Genomic DNA, 19,275 nt, shown 5'->3' with positions numbered 1-19,275 from the left:
ATGCCGTGGCCGAAGGCTTCCGTTCGCCGTGGCTGATGCCGTGGTCCGTGTTCTGTCTCGAGTGGCAGAAGTAATTAGCGAGTAGACTCAGGATTGGTCTTCCAGAACATACCGTTCGTTCTCTGTAGCCTCCAGAGGCCATTTCGGCCAGGCTAGGTATCCGGTGTTGTTGGGCGGTTTGGCGGATTGTGTGTTCAATCCTTGAACTGCGGTTTATCTAGAGAGACCCCTACGGAAACCATTGTTAGTAAAGCCATGTTAGTATAATAAGCACGATAAAATGCGGTGCGGCACCCCGGAGCTCTCTGTGTTCATGGGGAGGAGTTGGGATGAGAGCGGGGGCAAGGGGAAAGATCGTGGTGGGAGGCGGATGGAAAATAACACAGGGAAAGTGCGACCCCTGACGTGACATGAGTCAATTGTTCCTTCGTGTCTGAAATCACCACGGGGGGACTTGTCTAGCATTTCTCAAAAACAAGGCATCCATGATCCAACCGAAGGTTCGGACAGTTGAATGGGCGTGGGTGGCCGTCGTGTTCATTTCATTTCCCCCGAGATGCCTCTTGCTGCGATTAACACACATGCTTCTGTAAACAAGAAGTCGGAGAAATCATCAAAGCGGTCGTGATGCGCAGCCAAGGGGGATTATAATACCTAACAATCATCTACCCACATGTCGCGAGCTTTGAGAGCCCCTGAAGGGCCCTCCCTATCCACAGCGCAGGCACCCTAACAAAGGCGCTCCAAGCTGGACAGATATCGCAAGGGGCACCCCCCCTTGACTTCGTGAAGGACGTCCCCTACAGCGTCGGAACATGGACTCACTACTTGGAGTAGAAACGGCACCTTTAGACTCGCAGAGTGGCACGGGGCTTTACAATCTGCCATTCCTACTCTAGTCCTGGAAAGCGGCTAATACTCTTCATGGAATCAATTCAATGACAGCAAGCTGAGCTACATACAGCCTTTTTTAAGCAGCGTAATAACAAGAAAGCCACAGTTCCGAGCCCATTCTACACATTCCAAAAGTTCATTTTCGGTCCATATCCGCTCAGCCCTTTCCCATAAACCACGGTCAAGGAGCCAGTGCCAGCAGGACTGTAGCACAGGCTGCCTGGCAACCGCCAAACGTGTTATTGCAAACAACTATAGGCGGAGGGACAGCAGCTGGCATAGCTGCACCCCATACAAAGCCCGCGGCGGAACAACAGGCCATCACTACGCCGCCACATCGAGCTTGGCAGACCCCGTACGCGTTTGGGCCAGAGCATGCAGTCGGGGCAAGAAGGAGGATAGCGATGGTGGTTGCGTTGGTGACCTTCATGAATTTTGTCTCAGGGATCGTTGGTATTCTCCTAAGTAAGAGAAGAGATCGTTACTTACTTCCAAGCCAAGTGAGGACTTTCGACCGATGATACATTGTTACGAAAGCTGCACATTGAGCAGCGAGTGGCCTAGAAAGCAAGCATCGGGACCCTTCTTATAGTCGACGTTGCCATGGCGAGTTGACTAGATGACAATTTTTGTCATCTTGAACTGCAAGTAAGTATTGCGCACGGATGATCTATGAGAAGGCTTTGGAGCTGTCTAGATCGTGAACCAAAATATACACAAGTTTGGACCTGCATGGGAAAGCGGTCTCAGGACACAAGAACCATGGTCATGGTGGACGGTACCTGTTATTGGAAAATTGCCACGTATTGCCCTCAGGCGATGGTCCGGCCAGAGGAGCAACACAGCTGGATATTACTGACTCTAGACCTGCGGTTTAGATGTGGATCGGCGGCTACAATTTGAGACAAGCACAGCGTCGAGCATCCACAATCATGCGGATAGATCGGGAATAGATGGAAAACCGTATTCTTGAAATTCATGTTCGCTGAGAGGTATAACAAATCGCACTTTTCGTCATTATAGTCTATAACCCGCACTCCGTACAACCGCAGGAGATCGCAACCGAAGCAGAGGCGCGATGAACAGGCAGTGTCCAGCACTGCTCAGACAAGCCGTGTCAGTCACCGTCATCGAGATAGGCAGCATACCCAAACCAGATAGCCATCAATCCCTCGTTATGAGAAATGAATACCCTCGGTATTGCAGCTATGCAACAGTCGCAGGAAATCATTCTCGTCGCACTTTTGCGCACGCGCGTTCGCCAATCCCGCCTGATCAAGGATCTTCTCAATCTTGTACTGAATCAACTTGGTGACCAGATTCCGCGGTACCTGGTGTCCGGCAACCGTGATGATCGGTCCACTCTGCGCAGCGGCCGCCGCCTTGTCCTCTTTTGATTCATCGCCCATGAAGATATCCACGTCGTCGTCGTCGCCGTCAACATCACCTCCAGCGGTCGTTTCCTCAACGCCATCCATCTCGACATCCTCCTCTCCCTTGTTATTCCCCGCAAACTTCTCCGGGAACGCCACCTTCCCCGTAAGTAACTCGACATCCTCCGCCAGAACCGCCTCGGGATGCATAGCCGCCCACGTAATCCAATTCCGCTCAATCAACTGGCGAATCTTGGTCGCCATAAACCCGGCGCGCAGAGTCTTATTCTTCCTCACAAAGCAAATCCGGAGCATCCCATCCCACTCGTCCCAGCTGATATCCGGGCGCTGCGGTTTGGGCTCGACGCGGACGACGCTCGATTCGACTTGCGGAGGCGGGCGGAAGTTGTTGCGGCCGACTTTCATGATGTGGGATACCTTTGAGAAGAATTGCACGTTTACGGAGAGGCGTGAGTAGAGGGCGTCGCCGGGGCGGGCGATTAGGCGGAGTGCGAATTCGCGTTGGACCATGAGCACGCACACCTTGGGGGGGTTGGGCATCGAGAGGAGTTTGAAGATTAGGGGGGAGGAGATCTATCGCCCAAATACTGTTAGCATGTCCATGCCAGGCCAACGCACCATGAGCGCGTTGAAGGGAGAAGAGGGGAGACAAACCTGATACGGCGTATTACTGATAACAGTCTGAAAAGGCGGGAGTTTCGACAGATCCGTCTTAATAAAGTCCCCGAGAACAATCTGCAGCTTCTTCTCTTGCGGCGTCCCCTGCACGCGCTTCGTCAATTCCGCCGCCATGCGCGGATCCAGTTCAACCGCAATGACTTTCTTCGCCTTTTCCAGAATCCGACTCGTCAAGATACCGGGACCGGGACCGACTTCCAGCACCGTCTGCGAGGGTTGCACATTCGCCTTGTCGACAATGTTGTCTGCGATCGCGCCGTTTTTCAAAATGTGTTGGCCGATGTCTGTGTTGAATTTGAAGATTGTCGAGCCGGCGCTTGCCAGGCCTTTTGAGGAGGGCTTTGAGTAAGGTGCTGAGGAGGCGCGAGCGCCTTTTCTGCGATCGGCTTTGCCCATTGTGACTGTGCTGTGTCGAAGTTGGTGTGGATTGTTTTGTGGCGGTTGCGGGATTGACGAAGAGGGCGGCCGACAATTTCGAGATCTTTTTTTCGCCGGCTTATCGCTTGCGTCCCTGATTGGTGGGATCTAGCACGTGATGATAAGACAGCTCCATCTGTATCGCGGGCCTATGGTCACGTGGATCATTTGTCCCGCAGAAGCCAAAGAGACTTGTAACAACGAACAGCCGCGCAATTTGTTCTTGCGAGATGATTAAATGCTAAATATGTCGTACGCGTGTCTCTTCTGTCTCGTTGAAACGCTTCTATGCTGCTACAGAAATGGGTACCTGCGTGGTTTACCTTCCTGCGTCCGTGTCGTTTCTGAGATATGTTTCCCACGTTGTACAGCGGAAATGTCAATAACCTGGTCCGTGTGAGCGCACACTATTGCGACGACCGCATGGAAGTTACACCGGAGAAACCTGGTACGTTAAGGCCTACAAAGTAAGTGACAACTGATGGCAATTAAATTAGCTGGAATCGAACCTCCATACTAGTGTCGATCACTACTTTGAGGTTCAGTAACTACCAAAGTGGCAGCGAAGGGCCTCCAGCAGTCCGACCACCCACATAAGAACCTCGACTTGCTTGTTGGACCCTATCACCTCCGTCCTTCCCACCATACCATGAGCATCTCTATCGCTAGCGGATAGCTCCACAAACGTCATTTCTTCCAGCCCTTTCTAGCCTTTCTCTACAACACCTATACGGAGCCGGGCGACAGGTAGGTACACTACCTACTGGGTACTCACGTCGGACAGAAATTACACTCCATCAGATTTGGCGCACCCGCCCTCGCAAACGTTGAAATATCCTGGTACTCCAGCGCAATCCCCCTCATGAAACACACATTCTCCGCAGCCGCAAATTTGTCCATCCGCTGCGAGTTACAACCCTTCATATCTTCTATGACAATCTTCTCCAGATTCGCGGCCACTTCTCTGCTCGCGACCGCAATGTGCCCGATCATGTCAGGGGTGATTTACTCAAAGTACCAGGTTGAGAGGGACAGTGCGCGGATTTCAGGGCCCAGAAGGGAAGAGACGGCTTCGACATTCCGACTTTGTTGTAGTTGAACGTGTACAGGAAGTTCGGGATTGAGAAAGTGCGGAGATTGGTGTACTGCGAGAGGACGTAGGCTTGTACACTGGGTACCAGGATAGTTTGGGGGCTGTTGTGGAGTGTGCGGAGAGACGGAGTTCTTTCAGGTTGGTGGCTTGGGTCTGGAGCGCCGCTTCGAGGTAACCTTGCTCGTCGGGGCGGAAGAAGAACATGGGACACAAGTGCAGACTGAAAACTTCCAAAGTCTTCGGGAGGCGCACCAGCGTTGACGTGTCCATAAGCATGATCGGGCTCGAGATGGTCAGTTTGCGGATCGATGAGGTGTCGATGCCGAGCTGTGACCGGAAATACAGCTTCAGCACCGGCACAGTCTGGGAGATGGAGAGCGACTGTATGTTGGGCCGGTACACGAAAACGTGCATGAAAGACCCTTGATTTGGGTAGCGGATTCTCGAAATGTCGACCTCCACGCTGCCGAGCAAGGGCAAGGGCCGAACCTCCACTTCCGTCTTCTCCTCCGTCTCCCGAGCGGCGAGCCTGTTGAAGAAACAGATAAAGGTATCTTGGAACCTTGACCCGGATCTGCTGGCCGCGAGGAACCGGAAGTATTTCAGGTTATGCAAATGATGCAGGACGTACACCAGCTGGAGAGCAGTACTGTGTTCCCGCGGGTACCATACCCTATGATTCCGTCTGGGAACGATATCTAGAAGGTTCAGCGTGGGATCCTTTGTTTTGGGAAACGTGCTAAAATCCGTCGGCTCAATCACTAGAAGCACTTTCACATGCTTCCCTATAGACGGATTCACTCGCACGGTGTTGTATAACTTCTCGACGTCGACGCTGTTTGAAAGACATATCGTGTGATAGAAGAACAGCCGGACGAGGAGGTAGAGCCGGCGGGATAGAAAGAGGACTGAGCGGAGGGTCGACCATAGCTTTGTGACACTGTCGGGATTGCTCTCAGGTGAGGGGTTCCGGATCTCGGCCTCCTGCTCGCGTAGATAGTAGCTGAAGATCTCGTAGAGAATGTCGTTGGGGAGAGATGGGGATCTCTTAAACGGGGTTGCCGATTCAAAGTATTGGCCAAGTTGCTTGTTCTCAGAAGGTTGTGCGTTTGCAGAAGTTAGGGCAGCAGCTGAGGGTGTTTCAATCTAGGAACCCATTGTGGTGGTGGGTGAGTGCAAGGCTGCTACCGATGGATGAGGAAACGACACAAAGATACGTGGACTACATTTATGCATCCTCAATATCCATCTGTGCGGCGACTGTTGGCATCAGTGGTCGCTCGCTCAGTAGCGAAAAGGTTACAAGTTCAATGGTAGCGGCAATCACGGCGTTGGGTTACTATCTAGGTTCATGGCCTGATTGCTTGAAGGGACAAATCTGGTACCAGAACCAGATCTTCTAAAACATGTTTTATCATGAGGGTAAGAAGATAAACAAGTCAAAGTGTTGGAATTATGGCCTGAATATTAGAAAAGGAGAGGCTTGAGACACAGTGATACCGCAAAGGCAAGTGTGGCAACCAGGCTTCGTCCACGACGGACGACCACTCATACTTGATCTATTGTCTAAGAAACCCAGGTGGCTACATACATCATATTGCCCTGAATGAGTATACAGATTCAACAAGAAAAGGAGGCGCACAAGCAAGCAAAACGAAACGCAGCCAGAATCCAAGCATGTCACCCGGGGAGGTTGGCGCAATTAGGGCTAACCAGTAGGGCTCTCGACATATCCGAACGAGCACCCGCATGCCCCGCCCTGAGTAGCTATCCCCACCACGGACATTTCTCCTTGGCCCGTGCCCGTCCTTCACCGGCGCAGTCCTCGTAGACCAAAGCCACATTGCGCTTAGCAAACGCCTTGCGAACATTCCCGAATTTATACATGCGCCCGTGTTGGCCGCCAATGAGATCCTGCAAAACGACCTTTTGCAACTGCAAGCAGACGGCAGTATCCTGCACGAGAAAGTCCAAATCCACAGATTCTAGTTTCTTGAAGCGCCAGTGGGAAATGATGAGTGTCTCGACATGCGGATGGATGAGGAAATGCGTCGCCCTTGTGATGTTCCTTTCATAGTGGTGGTACAGCTCGTTGGGGATGCTGAGGATACGCAGGTTGGTACATCCCCAGAAGGACCATGGACGGTAGTTTTCCCGCAGAAAGTGTGCGCTGCATGGTGTGCGCGGCGAGATGTGTAGCTCTTTGAGGTGTGCGTGTTGGGTCTTGAGAGCATCTTTGAACGCGGTATATGCTGGTGTGAATGTGACGGACCCCGGGCAGATATCGAGATGTAGTACTTCGAGCTTGTCGACGGCACGTAGGAGGCTGGGGAAGTTGTTGAGTGATAGAGGGCTCGTGATTCTGAGCTCACGAATTGTCTTCGAGAGGCCGTCGGGAAGATATCGGGGCTGCGTCTGTAAATGGGAGGCAGGCCTCAGAGACAAAGAGCGAAGGTAGGGTAGTTTGAAAAACACACGCAGGAAGGTCGCTTTGTTCGGCGGCGAAAGCCCGGTGATGTCTACTTCTTCCAGGCTATGGAGAAGCTCATGACCGTACTTCCTCGACGCTAATGTCGAGATGAGCGTCATGAAAATCCAGTCAAAGGTAGTGCCGCGGTCCCTGACCGGCCACTGGGTGGGGTCGATATTTGCACGATATTTGAACGTCTTCAGGTTCTTTAGGCCCGCAAGGATAGAGACGAGCTGTAGGGCGACATCCCGTTGCGCTCTCGACGTTTTCTTCCAATTCGCTGCGACTTCAGGGCGCTGAGACTTAACTGACTGCCAGACTTGCGGCATGGCCCCGGACTTGGTTTTGAGGCCACTCCAGTCCTTCTGCTCAACGAAGAATAAATGTCTCACATGGCTCGAGAGCGAAGGAGATTTCTCTATCGACCGGTACAGCTGCCTGACCCGCTTCCCGTGTGTGAGGAAGATGGTATGATACAGGAACGGCCTCACAACGAAGTAGAATTGGCGCGAGATAAAGAGGAAGCCGTGGAACATCCGTGCTGTGGCCCTAGCAGCGTTCAGGTCGGTCGTCGATCTAGCACTCCGAAGCAAGGAGTCTAGGTCCTGGCGGAGGCATAAGAAGATTTCGTAGAGGATTTCGTTCGGTAGTCGAGGAATGAGGCGTTGACGCCCGCTAGGTGTGGCAGATTGATGGATATCGATGCCATCCTTGGACTGGGATCCAGTAGGCGAACTATGGTGAACCCGTGATTTGCGCTGTTTCTTTTTCTTCCTGGAAATGGAGGACGGTGAGATAGCTCCATAGACCGACAAGGAAGAATCACCAGAGAGGAAAGCCATCCTGGAGGATGGACAATGTGTCGAGAATAATAAAGAGAATGGAGAGTCTGCTGTGGAATGACAATGGCAATATGGATGTAGAATGAACAAATGTGAAAAGCAGGTCGAGCCTTTTATACCCCCCTTTCTCCGCCTTGGCCGACAGGGCATAACGCCGGCTGGTATAGTTGTTCAAGGTGCTGTCCCGTCGTCAGATATGCATCAATAGTGGGGGAAGAGCAATACTTGTGTTTCTTGACTGCCGGCTGAAGTACATTGTTTATGTTACAAGCAGCCCTAGGCAATGGCATAAGACAAAGAATGAACTTGAGGATAACCTGAATCGACGAGACGTAGGAAATGATACCGGGATCTCATCCGTTACGCCTATTCAAAGTTGTACTTGATCCCACAGGCATCAATCATTCCTGCAAACCCCAAGGCTGCGTTTCTTCTATGAGGCCCGGACTCCCACTTCACGCAGATTGCGCACTTCCTTGAGACTAGAACCATGACAATCTAGCTCGCCCTTGATGGTCGAAAAGTTTGGTATGGCATGATAAGTCCTATGAAATTCGAAATTGATATCATGGTGGAAGAGGGATTCGGAGTGGACAAATCCTGTGCGTCTCCATGCGCTAGATGCAACAGTAGCGAGGCTGGTATAGGTGACAGCCCACACACGCGACTCTCAACTCCGATCTGGTTGGCGTTCTCCGAGAAGCCTGAATCCGGACCTAGCTTTGATTAGGGACGTATTTTTGGTCGGGAATGAGAAACTCGAATATCTGCCAGAGTATCTCATTTGGCAGGACCTGTGCCGGCTCGTGGAAAATGAGGTCTGCTGCAGATGTCTGTTGTGTTTGGTAGGACCACCAAAGGGTAGAGAGAGAAGAAGCAAAATGAATGTTAGAGGAGACTCAATCTCTTAGTCGCTGGAAGTGCAGAATGGAAAAGAAGGACGAAGAAAAGTAAAGGGTTGGGAGTAGGTAGATGGCTGCATTCCGGGCACAACAACCCCAGTGTTAGTCGATGCAGAGTCTCTCAAACGGGTTGCTTTGTTAACACTCGGCCTCCGTTGCCCCTCACGTCTGTCTCCTCCCACTTTCATCTTTCTCCATCCCTCATCCCACTCTTATATCCTCTGATGGTGCCGAAGACATCTCAAACTTTTAAAATGTCTTCACTAATCAGGCCCCCAAAAGGCTTCCCCAACTCGGTGCTTAGAGAGATCTTCAACATCCTGGCCGCCACACACGATAAGCATGCTAGACAGGCCCAAGCAGTTCCAATGCCTCACGACTCTGCCCAGTGTGTGAAAGCCCTGGCAGCTCTAGCTGTAGCGTCGCGGCGCTTCAGAGAGCTTGCCCTCCCGGTCCTCTACCGCACCATCGTCCTCTCCCGCGACACACATCATCGGTTGCTCTTTCGGGCTCTAAGGCAGAACCGGTCGCTAGGCAGACTAGTGGACAACCTGACCTTCTTTGAACTGAGAGACTATCCTGCCAGAGAGAAAACGGCCTTCCCATCGCTGGTTGATCACAATTGCGACATCGTTGCAACCGACCCCCTCGCGGATGACATGCAGCGCCTGTGGGGGCAGGTTCCTAGCCCAGACAGAAAGGAGCTCAATGAAAATGTCCCCGAGATCCGGGACGCGGTACTGGGGCTTCTTACAGTTATCAAGCACCTGCCGAATTTGAAATTCCTGCGGTATGTAGGCCGGTCGAGCCAGACGATGTTCGGCGCCGTCTTGACAAAGGTCATTAACACGATCCCATCGTGGCTCGCGTTGCCAATGTTCCGTGACCTCGAGGGGGTCGAGATCCTAGGATGCACCGCCGATACCTTGTTCAAACGGATCTTCAAGAGTTTCCGGCCACCGAGGCTTCGTTCGCTCTCTGTGACATACCTCGGCAGCCCCCCAGCAGAATCGGCCATGATTAGGCTGCCAGCCTCATTTTCGCCGCTGGCTACAATCCGAGACCTGCGCCTTTCTCTCCCAAATCTCTCCCCAGCGTGCCTGCTGCCTCTGATCGTCGGAAGCACCGACCTTGAAATCCTACACCTAGACTTATTCTCCCTAACGGCGACCGGCGATCGCAGCCACGAGCACCTGTGGTTCGCAATCCGCTCCCGCTCTCAAACTCTTCGGGAACTCCGTATGCGATTCAAAGACCGCTACTGGACGACCGCCCAGGCCCCAGATGCACGCCTGATACCTCCGCCGTTTTCTAGACTTTACAGACTCCCCGCCCTCGAGCTCCCAGATGCGCTTCTTCTTAGCATGCACCCTGGCCCCGAGAGCGACGGGTGGATCAGTCTGCTGCCGCCGAATATCCAGTTTCTGACGGTCACTGCGTGGTTCATGAAGAGTGATGTTCCGAAGAGATTAGAGGAGGTGTTTCAGGATGCGTGGCGCCTTCCGAAGTTGACGAGGATCGTGGTTCGCGAGAGGATTGGGCAGTCGCCATTGATCAAGGCTAGACTTAGGGAGTGGTGGAGCGTTATTCGCATCGGAATATTGCGTATTCCCATGAGTGGTTCTGACTTTCTCGTGGTATCCCCAGGTTCGACAGTAAGTGCTGCAAGGAAGGTTATACAGTTGTTATTGTTCGGATGCACAGGTTGTCTTGGGGTTGGAGATCATACACTGTTTACAGTATTCCCATACTTATCGATAGACAACCGAATTAGAGGTCAGATTACCAGCACGATGACGAAAGAGGCACACGGAGTAAGTCCGGCGCGGTTGCTCCTGCCAAAGTGGGGGTTGATGCGGGGTGCCCAACTTCTCAACACACGATCTTCCCCGTTTGCTGTCAACATCTCTCAGCAACCTCTATTCCCTCTTCACTATACTCTTATACTAGCATAGCCTCAATATCCTTACACACAGTTAGACTTGACACCGTCACCATGGTTCTATCTCAGCCGGCCAACCAACATGTCATGAAGGCGTTTGACCTGTCCGGAAAGGTCGCCGTCGTCACTGGTACTCCTTGTGTGCCCCCTCAATGAACAGCTGCTGATACCTTCTAGGAGGAGCTCGCGGCATCGGCCTTGAAGTCTCGCGAGGTCTAGCCGAAGCTGGCGCAAATGTACAACCCTAGTATCCTCTCCTCCACAGCCTCTGATCGAACTCCAGGTCGCCCTGATCTACAATTCCTCCTCCAACGCCAACGAGCTCGCCGCCGAGATTGCCTCCGCGAACAACGTCACAGCCCGCGCCTACAAAGCGAACGTAACAAGCCAGAGCGAGATCGAGTCCACCATTCAGCAGATCAAGACCGACTTTGGAAAACTCGACGTCATCGTCGTGAACTCCGGTATCACAGAGACCGTTCCGGCTGAGGACTACACTGTTGATCAGTGGCGGAAGATTATGGATGTCAATCTAGACGGCGCGTTTTACTCGGCTCAGGCTGCGGCGAAGATTTTCAAGGAGCAGGGGAAGGGGAATATCATCTTTACGGCTTCTGTTAGCGCGACGCTCGTCAATGTTCCTCAGAAACAGGCGGCTGTAAGGGACCAATCTTAGACGTGTGACTGGGGCTAATCAGAATAGTACAACGCCTCGAAAGCGGCGGTCGTCCAGCTTGCCAAATGCCTGTCCGTTGAATGGGTCGACTTCTGCCGCGTCAACTGCATCTCGCCTGGGTTCATCGCCACAGACATCCTCGACATCCATCCTGAGGAGTGGCGGGAGAAGTGGTACAGCATGATTCCTGCTCGGCGGATGGCGGAAACCTACGAGCTCAAGGGTGTAAGTTCGGGCATTCCTTCAATGCTTTACCAATTTTCGACCAATGCTGACCCTATAGGCTTACGTCTTCTGTGCCTCGGACGCCTCGAGTTACATGACTGGAGCTGACATCGTAATTGACGGTGGATACACTCTCCCTTAAAAGGTGGACTGACAATCAGATTGCGGTGTTTCACTTAATTTAGGATAACTTGCTTGCTAGCTTCAGACTTAATCTAACATCACTATCCCACAACTGGACAATAGTAACATTGCTGCTCGTGGTCAAAGATACCGTGCTATAAGAGGGTTTCCGAACATGCTGTACTCTGCCCATCTATGGACAGTGGACATCAGGCTCTCACATCGACCCGGTGTGTGCCTTTGTTATCTTTAATACATGTAGTTCTTTAGATAATAAATTGCCGTCACGAAAGGATCCACAGCCCGGTAAGTTTGTTCCACTGATCTACTGTGTGCTGTTCCGAAAGACACATATACAACGGCTCCAGGCAAATAAATGAAGAAAATGAGACAGGAAACAGATGGAGCCCAGACTTCAAAACCTTACCAAGATGAGACTCGGCGACCTGATATGTACACAACATGGCTTCACCTATACACTGAGGATATGCACGGACTTCTAGATTGAGACCTATGCTTTGCCCTTAGCCCCAACCTTTACCTGGATGATTCCGTTCCGGCCGGCCCGTAGCAGCTAACAACTGCCACCACATTTCTCAGGCATGTGTTCATCCATCACAAGCTCAAGCTAGAAAATATCAGTCAGCACCACTGCACTATAATAGTCCTTCACGGAAGCAGGCAAAACCCTCACATTCGCATAAAGCCCCTTCCCCGTCGCCTGCTGCGTCAGCGCCGCAACCGGACTCTGACAATTATACGTCTTCCACTCCACAATCTCCCCGCCCAGCGCATTACTAAACCGCACCACGACCGTCTCGAGCATCGGATCAAGCTCCAGCCCCTGTACATCATACCGGTTCGCCATCTCACAGTATACCCTCGGGCCCGCAGCAGCAGCATCCGCGTCCGCAACAGCAACCTGCGAAACGACCCTTCGCTCCTTGAGAACCTGCTCGCCGAGCATCTCGCGGTACGCCTGCATCGCCGCGTCGCGGCCGATGGCCCGGTGCTTCCAGTGGCGCATGCTCCGCGGCTCGGCGATGCAGCTGGGGGCGAAGAATGCGCCTAGGCGCTGGAGGTTCTCGTCGCTTCTGTTGGTTTGGAAGGTCAAAAAGGCGTCGTAGAACGCGTCGAGCTTGGCTATGAGGGCGTTTGCTGCGGGGGAGGAGGAGGCCATTGTCGGGGTCGCCGTTAGGTGCTTGTTGTTTGGTTAGATGGAATGGAGTTGAACGGTGTGGGGGTGATTTCAGAGTAAATTAAGACGTGTCTCCACTGGGCCTGTTTTTGGAATGCAAAGCCATTATCAAGCGCGATTCAGTCGGGCTTTATACCACCAGGTATAGTATAGCTTTTGGTACAATCATCTCGCTGTTGGGCATCACGTAAGCTTTGTCATGCAGCTGGACTGATTTGCAAGCACCTCGGAACTGTACAGCTCATCTTGAGACCCAGGCTGCAGTTTATGGGTGGGTTAGCACATAATACATCAAGTAAGCAGGAGCAAAGTCTGCGGCAGCTGAAGGGCTGTTATGGTTGGACCTGAAAGCGGATAGATATGTCGGCAGGAAATGTATGGAAGTAGACGCTATAAGACCTCACACTGAGGCTTTCCGTAGTATCTCCTTTGCCAGCACATGATGTAAGTCGCAGAGATATAAAAAATCTAGTAGAGGTGCCATAAATTACATGAGTTTCACCATCCCTCTAAGCCCCGTGGGCTTGCCAACAAGGCCACGGGCGAGGTTCAATAAAACGAAACTCTAGAGTTAAATCGTGGGCATCGAGTGCTAGTCCACTAGCCATAACTAGCTAGGCTTTCGCCCTTGGTACTTAGCCGCCGCCACTTTTAGTCGTAGGTACTAGTAGTAACAGTCTCAAGAGCTCCAACTTCACTGCTCCCATTCAGAACACAACACAAGGGGAAACCATTGAAGGGGTAATTGAACTTCATAAAAAAAACTTACAGGCAAATAAATCTAGGATTAATAATTCTCGGACTTGGCGACTGGCGATACTGGTCGTTTTAGATCAGGACCTGAATATGGAGATCCTAATCGCCCAGAGAGACGATGTACTTGGCGAGGCAGGTGAAATGCGAAAGGAACCAATTTCATAGCGGGCGATGTCTACAGGGGGCCCAAGAGGAAATGAGTGGATTGTAGGAAAGTCTGGTAATGTGGTTGACATTTTTGAGCAGATTTCCAACCGTGTGTCGTGCCTTCCAGCCACGGCATCCATCCCACTTCGTTACCACCTCAGGTCGCAGCACAAATGGAGCTGCGATCTGCCATTACTCACATTTTTATATACTTTCTAGAAACGCCAGTATGTTTACCGGAAGCATATACTACCATTCGATCATGCCCACTCTAGCGGTTACCACGGGCTGGGATACGCTCCCTCGCGAGATCGAGCTGATGATTTTCAAGGAGCTTTCAGATCTCGACACTGAAGCAAAGGACCTCGTTGACAAGCATGGTATCTTTGGCCCTGGCGGTGATCTAACATTGTGGTCTATGTGGACAGCGTGGAAACAGATGATATCCTACTGCCTGGTCTGCAGTATGTTACTCCGCGGCGGGTTTGCACTCCATACTAACGTGGCGCCAGGGTCCTGGAATACCGGATTACGAGTTACCATTATCGAGGGCCGTTCGATCCGCACCATACTGAATCTTGCGTCGGAGGATATGGGCTTGGCTGCGGTAGCAAGACTGATACGGACAACAGGGACGGAGATAGACCAGTGCACCTTGGAGCACTTCGCCAGGTACACCTTGCGGAGAAACTATCTACGCTGCACGGAGATGCTACTGGAGGAAATGGACGAGGATCGGCCAGACATTAGTCTTTTGGATATAGCCGTGAAAATGGGAAACATCGCTGCGGTCAGGTTACTCCTCGATTACGGCGTGGAAACTGGATGGCCGGGGCTCCACTGGCATAGCTGGTCCATGGAAACCCCACTGGCAGATGCAGTACACGACGGCAAGATTGCTATAGTGCAGGAGATCCTGGAAGGGGGAGCGTCAGTCTTTTTTACCTATAACTACCTCGATGGCCTGCAGGACGTAAGCAATGCTGGGGGTGATGGAGCCTTGATTCGACTCCTCGTTCAGTATGGGCTTGCAATAGACGATACGCGGTACAAGATGTATGGAGGTCGGGATGACTGGGCGGGCAAACATGGTGAAGAAGCCGATCGAGCCAACGCTGGGTGGTCGCTAAACTGGCACCCACTGGAGATGGCGATCTTTCAGGATGCTGTCTCTGCCGCTGAGGCAATACTAAGCTATGATAAAACTCGACTTGTTGATATAGCTCGGGCTTATAAGGAGGCCAGGAGTAAGAAGATGAGACAGCTGCTCGAGTCGTATATGCAACGTGCGATCGCTCGTTGTCAAATCTAACCATGGCATCGTGTTGAAGATACTCCTGGCGACCGAACAATCTTTTGATAGGCGGCTCAGCAACCTGTTACCTTGATTTAGAACTAGGTCTTTCTTTTCATAGAGTACATACACTTGAATGGTGAAGATATTATTATTGTTCCCAGGGCTACAACGATACATAGCAGTCCCAATCGGGCTAGTGCTTCTGAGGCCCGGCGCTGACTAATTCTTGCCTCTCCGGCTGCGAGACGAACGCAAGTCACCATCTTCACTCAGTCACTTGTTCACGGTTTGCGGATAAAACTCGCCTTTGGTCTGGCCGTCTTCATCATACCTCCTCGATAGACAATGTGATCGTTTTGCAATGATCCAAGCCTGCTATACGTGCCGCCGACGGCACATCCAATGCGACCGCTCCGCGGTCCCGTGCGCCAAATGCCAAAAGGCGGGCCTCCAGTGCCTCGACAAGAGGCCAGTCCGGTGGGTGCAAGGCGTCGCCATTCGCGGAGGAATGCGGGGACGATCTTTCGAGAACTCTTCAGTGTCGAGTTCTCCGGTGGGAAAGATTGATATCTGCTCTACCCCGCCGAACAATCTTCAGTCTCCGACGCCTACGCAACACCACGCCAAGCTTCCCACCTCCCTCGGCGAGCTTTCGCCGCTTCTCCAACGCCATGACGCCATCGTTCCTGTTCGTCCGGCTTTACCGAGTGTCCCTGTGGCTATCGGTGATGCTGCCCTGGCGGGATTGAATTCGACAGCTCGATATTATCTGGACTACTGTATGTTGACTCGCCCTGCCGCTGTTCCAGACTAATCGAAGACGCAGATAATGACCGGATATGTGAGCTGTTCATTGTCTACGATAGCCAGAGTAATCCTTTTCGGAATTTGATACCGCTCGCTCTGAGCGACCCTGTCCTCCTCGATGCTCTTCTCGGCCTTGCTGCTCGGCACCGGGCTAATTTTGACCACCCCTTTTCCACAAGCACCACGCAAGACATGCCAGCATTCGCAGAGCCGCATCATGAGGCTCTTCGATTCAAGCATCGCGCCATCCAAGGACTAGCCCAGGCGCTGAATGGCCAGAAAGGCTACCGCGACGCGACTGTGGCCACTGTCTTCCTTCTTGTTTTCCTGGACCTGCTAGAATCGGGTTGCGATCAGTGGAACTATCACCTTGAAGGGGCAAAGAGCTTACTGGCGCTGACACCAATTGAAGATCCCGGTCGGACCATCCAGCGGTTACGGCAGTTTATCACGAAGCAGATCCATCTGTACACATGCCTTTTCCAGTCGTCCCTTCTATTACTGACATTTTTCCAGGATTGAAGCGCTTGGGGCAACGTTTGTGCGTCCGCACCTCTTGTCACAATCCAACTCGATAGAGCAAAATATCGGCCTCCTCGAGGATGTCGTAGAGGAGTCATTTCTTGGTTGCCCTGAATATATCTTGACATCACTGCAATTCCTCTCCATCCAACGGGACATCATGGCCCATGGAGATGCCACTGATCAAGCACCAATATCCGATGTGATGTCCGTACTGAACGGGGTGAAAGAGTTCGACTGTTACTTTTGGGCATCGACTCTGCCGCAGCATTCTGCGATGCACAACGTCGACGATCTCGCTAAGCTCGCCAGGACATACCAGCTCGGCGCCGTACTATATGGGCAGCGCGTACTCGATGCACTGCAAAATACTCGAACACAACAGGACTCTGTGGTTTCCGAACTGGTCAGCCTAGTCGATACCTTCAAAGACGGATCAACCTTGCTCAAGTGCATTCTCTGGCCCATTACGGTGGCAGGACTAGAATGCCAGGAACAGTCCCAGAGAGATTTACTTATCCGCATCCTAGAGACATTCTGGATAGGAACCCACTGCTTGAACGTGATGAACGCCGCCAAAATCCTCAAAGCCCATTGGGCGAAAATCGACGAAAACAAATCGGTGGCAACGAACTGGATCTTTGAAATTGGCCGATCGAGCCATGATTGGCTGCTTATCTAGCCTTTTTTTCTCCGGCTCATGGCGCCCCACTCCCTTCACCTGCCTAAAGCGGCTTACTCTCTTTGACGTCAAGGCTTCGTATTTGTCGGACCGCTCCACAGGACATCCATGGCGGCGAGCATGACCATTGTTCTTAAGCGGCAAAGGGGCCGTGAGGCGCCCGTGACATTGAATCATCGGCCAGTCGTAACGTCCTCTAGGAGCCAAGCATTCGGCCATCCTTTCTTCTTTCTCCGCTCCTCTCCGTGCAACTACCCCAAGCAGAAGGTCTTGGGAGAGACTCAAATCCCATTACGAGATGCAAATTTAGTCAGCACGCCTTCGACCCCTATAATATGTCAGACTCCAGCCTTTGCAGGTTATAAGGCTAGAGTTTATAATGGACGCTCAGACCAGCGGCTGTTTTCCTTCAACGCTTTTCCTGCAGAGATCATGACGTCGCCAAAGGAAGCGGAGTCTGATGACTCGCGCTTCGCGGAAAGTGCAGCACTCATTGACGACTCGACATTGGAGCGACTTGGTCGCGAGAGACCGGCGTTCTTTACTGGTGCATTTCCGGAAATCGGATTTTGCTTTTCGATTGTCATGTCGCAGATTCTTGCAGTACGTTGTTCTGATTATTTCCTTTTGGAACATACTAATTGGTGTACAGGAGTACTACATCTCCGGCTCGAATGTCCTCCTTCCCGCGCTGATTGAGGAACTCGACTTCCCACCAGCCTCAGCAATATGGCCGTCCACATCACTCTCGCTAGCCGTCACCTCGACGCTTCTTATCTTCGGCCGGCTGACTGACATGTTTGGTGGTTACGCCGTGTACATCGGCGGCGCCGCATGGCTAACAATATCATCTATCCTTTGCGGCATCTCACAATCATGGCTCATGCTCGTCGTATTCCGCGCCCTCCAAGGTCTAGGCCTCGCGGCATTTCTGCCGTCCGGCGTGATGGTCCTAGGTAAAACTTATCGCCCAGGTCCGCGAAAGAACTTCGTCTTTAGTCTCTACGGCGCATGCGCAGCGCTCGGCTTCTTCGTTGGGATTTTTTTCTCCGGGCTATGCAGCCAGTACCTGACCTGGAGGTGGTACTTCTTCATCGGCGCGATTCTCTCCGCCATTACAACGCTATCGTCCATTTTCTTTGTCCCGCGCGACTATAAGGAGACGAGAAAGCAAGGTGCGCAGATGGATTGGGCTGGATGTGTCTTGTCCGTATCCGGTACTGTGCTTTTCGTCTTCGCCATCGCCTACAGCTCGTACGCGCCCGACGGATGGAGAACTCCATATATACCTGTCTGCTTCATCCTTGGTGCTCTTCTTATAATCGCCATGGTTTATGTGGAAGGCTGGGTTGCCAAGAACCCACTCCTTCCCGGTGACATTTTCGCCGTGAAATACATGAAGCCCCTGGCAATTGCGCTCCTCTTCCTTTATGGCAGCCTTGGTGTTTTCTTTCTCTACGCCGTGCTATAGTAAGTCCACTCCTTCCTAATTTGCACCCTGCCTCAATCTAACAAACCCTAGCATGTCCGAATTCATGGGCGCAACCCCCTTCCAAATGGTCGCCTGGAGCGTCCCCATGGCGCTAGGCGGCCTAATCCTCTGCTGCATCGGCGGGTTGATCTTCCACCGCGTCTCCGGCACAATCCTTCTAATAATCTCATCGCTGGGCTACATCGGCTCCGGCCTCTTCTTCGCCGTCGCCCCGCAAGGGGCCAACTACTGGGCGTTCGTCTTCCCCGCAATGATTTGTGGCACGATCGGCATCGACATTAGTTTCAACCTTGCGAACATATTCATTACAACGAACATGCCCAAATCGAAACAGGGCCTCGCGGGCGCGTTGATTAATTGCACGCTGCATATGGGAATCGCGGTTATGCTGGGCTTTGCGGATATCGTGCATATTGAGACGTTGGAGTATGCCGGGATGAGGGGGAGTTATAAGGCGGTGTTTTGGTTTGAGGTTGGCCTTGCGGTCGTCGGGTTGCTTGTTGTTGCTGGCTTTGTGAGGGTCAAGGAGGCGAGGAGTGAGCTCACCGTTGATGAGAGGGAGGCATTGGCTCGGGAGGCGGTTTTGAGGCAACAGCCGGCGCAAGCTTAGTTGTTGTTCTTGGACAATATTTGCATTCGTCGTTTAGCGTGTTTAGTGAGCATTTTTTCAAAGTTATACAGCGCTAGATCTATATTAATCTAGATGGGTATATTTTTC

The 19,275-nt window shown here is 52.2% G+C and overlaps 7 protein-coding genes across 7 annotated transcripts; 4 read left to right on the top strand and 3 right to left on the bottom strand.

The window, feature by feature from the left end:
- Positions 1 to 1,485: 1,485 nt before the first annotated feature.
- On the bottom strand, positions 1,486 to 3,404 carry BJX68DRAFT_250323 (dimethyladenosine transferase). The gene is made up of 2 exons (XM_071042241.1): positions 2,943 to 3,404; positions 1,486 to 2,861 (listed from the first exon to the last, which is right to left on the bottom strand). The coding sequence occupies exons 1-2, from the start codon at positions 3,360 to 3,362 to the stop codon at positions 2,070 to 2,072; spliced, it is 1,212 nt and encodes a 403-aa protein (XP_070892249.1). The 5' UTR covers positions 3,363 to 3,404; the 3' UTR covers positions 1,486 to 2,069.
- A 1,024-nt stretch (positions 3,405 to 4,428) lies between these two features.
- Positions 4,429 to 7,788, bottom strand: BJX68DRAFT_273353 (uncharacterized protein; the record flags this gene model as incomplete). Its single annotated transcript, XM_071047435.1, has 2 exons — positions 4,429 to 5,606; positions 6,261 to 7,788. 2 exons carry the CDS (start codon positions 7,786 to 7,788, stop codon positions 4,429 to 4,431), a joined length of 2,706 nt encoding a protein of 901 aa, XP_070892248.1.
- A 2,898-nt stretch (positions 7,789 to 10,686) lies between these two features.
- Positions 10,687 to 11,675, top strand: BJX68DRAFT_259800 (SDR family oxidoreductase; the record flags this gene model as incomplete). The annotated part of the gene is made up of 5 exons (XM_071043767.1): positions 10,687 to 10,762; positions 10,810 to 10,868; positions 10,916 to 11,290; positions 11,336 to 11,533; positions 11,592 to 11,675. 5 exons carry the CDS (start codon positions 10,687 to 10,689, stop codon positions 11,673 to 11,675), a joined length of 792 nt encoding a protein of 263 aa, XP_070892247.1.
- Positions 11,676 to 12,284: 609 nt separating this feature from the next.
- BJX68DRAFT_273351 (uncharacterized protein) lies at positions 12,285 to 12,836 on the bottom strand (the record flags this gene model as incomplete). Its single annotated transcript, XM_071047434.1, has 1 exon — positions 12,285 to 12,836. The coding sequence occupies one exon, from the start codon at positions 12,834 to 12,836 to the stop codon at positions 12,285 to 12,287; it is 552 nt and encodes a 183-aa protein (XP_070892246.1).
- A 1,183-nt stretch (positions 12,837 to 14,019) lies between these two features.
- Positions 14,020 to 15,069, top strand: BJX68DRAFT_273350 (uncharacterized protein; the record flags this gene model as incomplete). The annotated part of the gene is made up of 2 exons (XM_071047433.1): positions 14,020 to 14,221; positions 14,270 to 15,069. 2 exons carry the CDS (start codon positions 14,020 to 14,022, stop codon positions 15,067 to 15,069), a joined length of 1,002 nt encoding a protein of 333 aa, XP_070892245.1.
- A 267-nt stretch (positions 15,070 to 15,336) lies between these two features.
- BJX68DRAFT_27912 (Zn(II)2Cys6 transcription factor) lies at positions 15,337 to 17,295 on the top strand. The gene is made up of 3 exons (XM_071048670.1): positions 15,337 to 15,833; positions 15,881 to 16,328; positions 16,378 to 17,295. The coding sequence occupies exons 1-3, from the start codon at positions 15,416 to 15,418 to the stop codon at positions 17,063 to 17,065; spliced, it is 1,554 nt and encodes a 517-aa protein (XP_070892244.1). The 5' UTR covers positions 15,337 to 15,415; the 3' UTR covers positions 17,066 to 17,295.
- Positions 17,296 to 17,497: 202 nt separating this feature from the next.
- Positions 17,498 to 19,167, top strand: BJX68DRAFT_259798 (putative MFS multidrug transporter; the record flags this gene model as incomplete). The annotated part of the gene is made up of 3 exons (XM_071043766.1): positions 17,498 to 17,668; positions 17,718 to 18,535; positions 18,588 to 19,167. 3 exons carry the CDS (start codon positions 17,498 to 17,500, stop codon positions 19,165 to 19,167), a joined length of 1,569 nt encoding a protein of 522 aa, XP_070892243.1.
- Positions 19,168 to 19,275: the final 108 nt, after the last annotated feature.

This window comes from Aspergillus pseudodeflectus (genome assembly GCF_044049435.1).
Source record: "Aspergillus pseudodeflectus strain CBS 756.74 chromosome Unknown BJX68scaffold_108, whole genome shotgun sequence".
Lineage (NCBI taxonomy): Eukaryota > Fungi > Ascomycota > Eurotiomycetes > Eurotiales > Aspergillaceae > Aspergillus > Aspergillus pseudodeflectus.
Note: the sequence above shows the minus strand (reverse complement) of the source record. Positions and strands in the feature narration are given on the sequence as shown.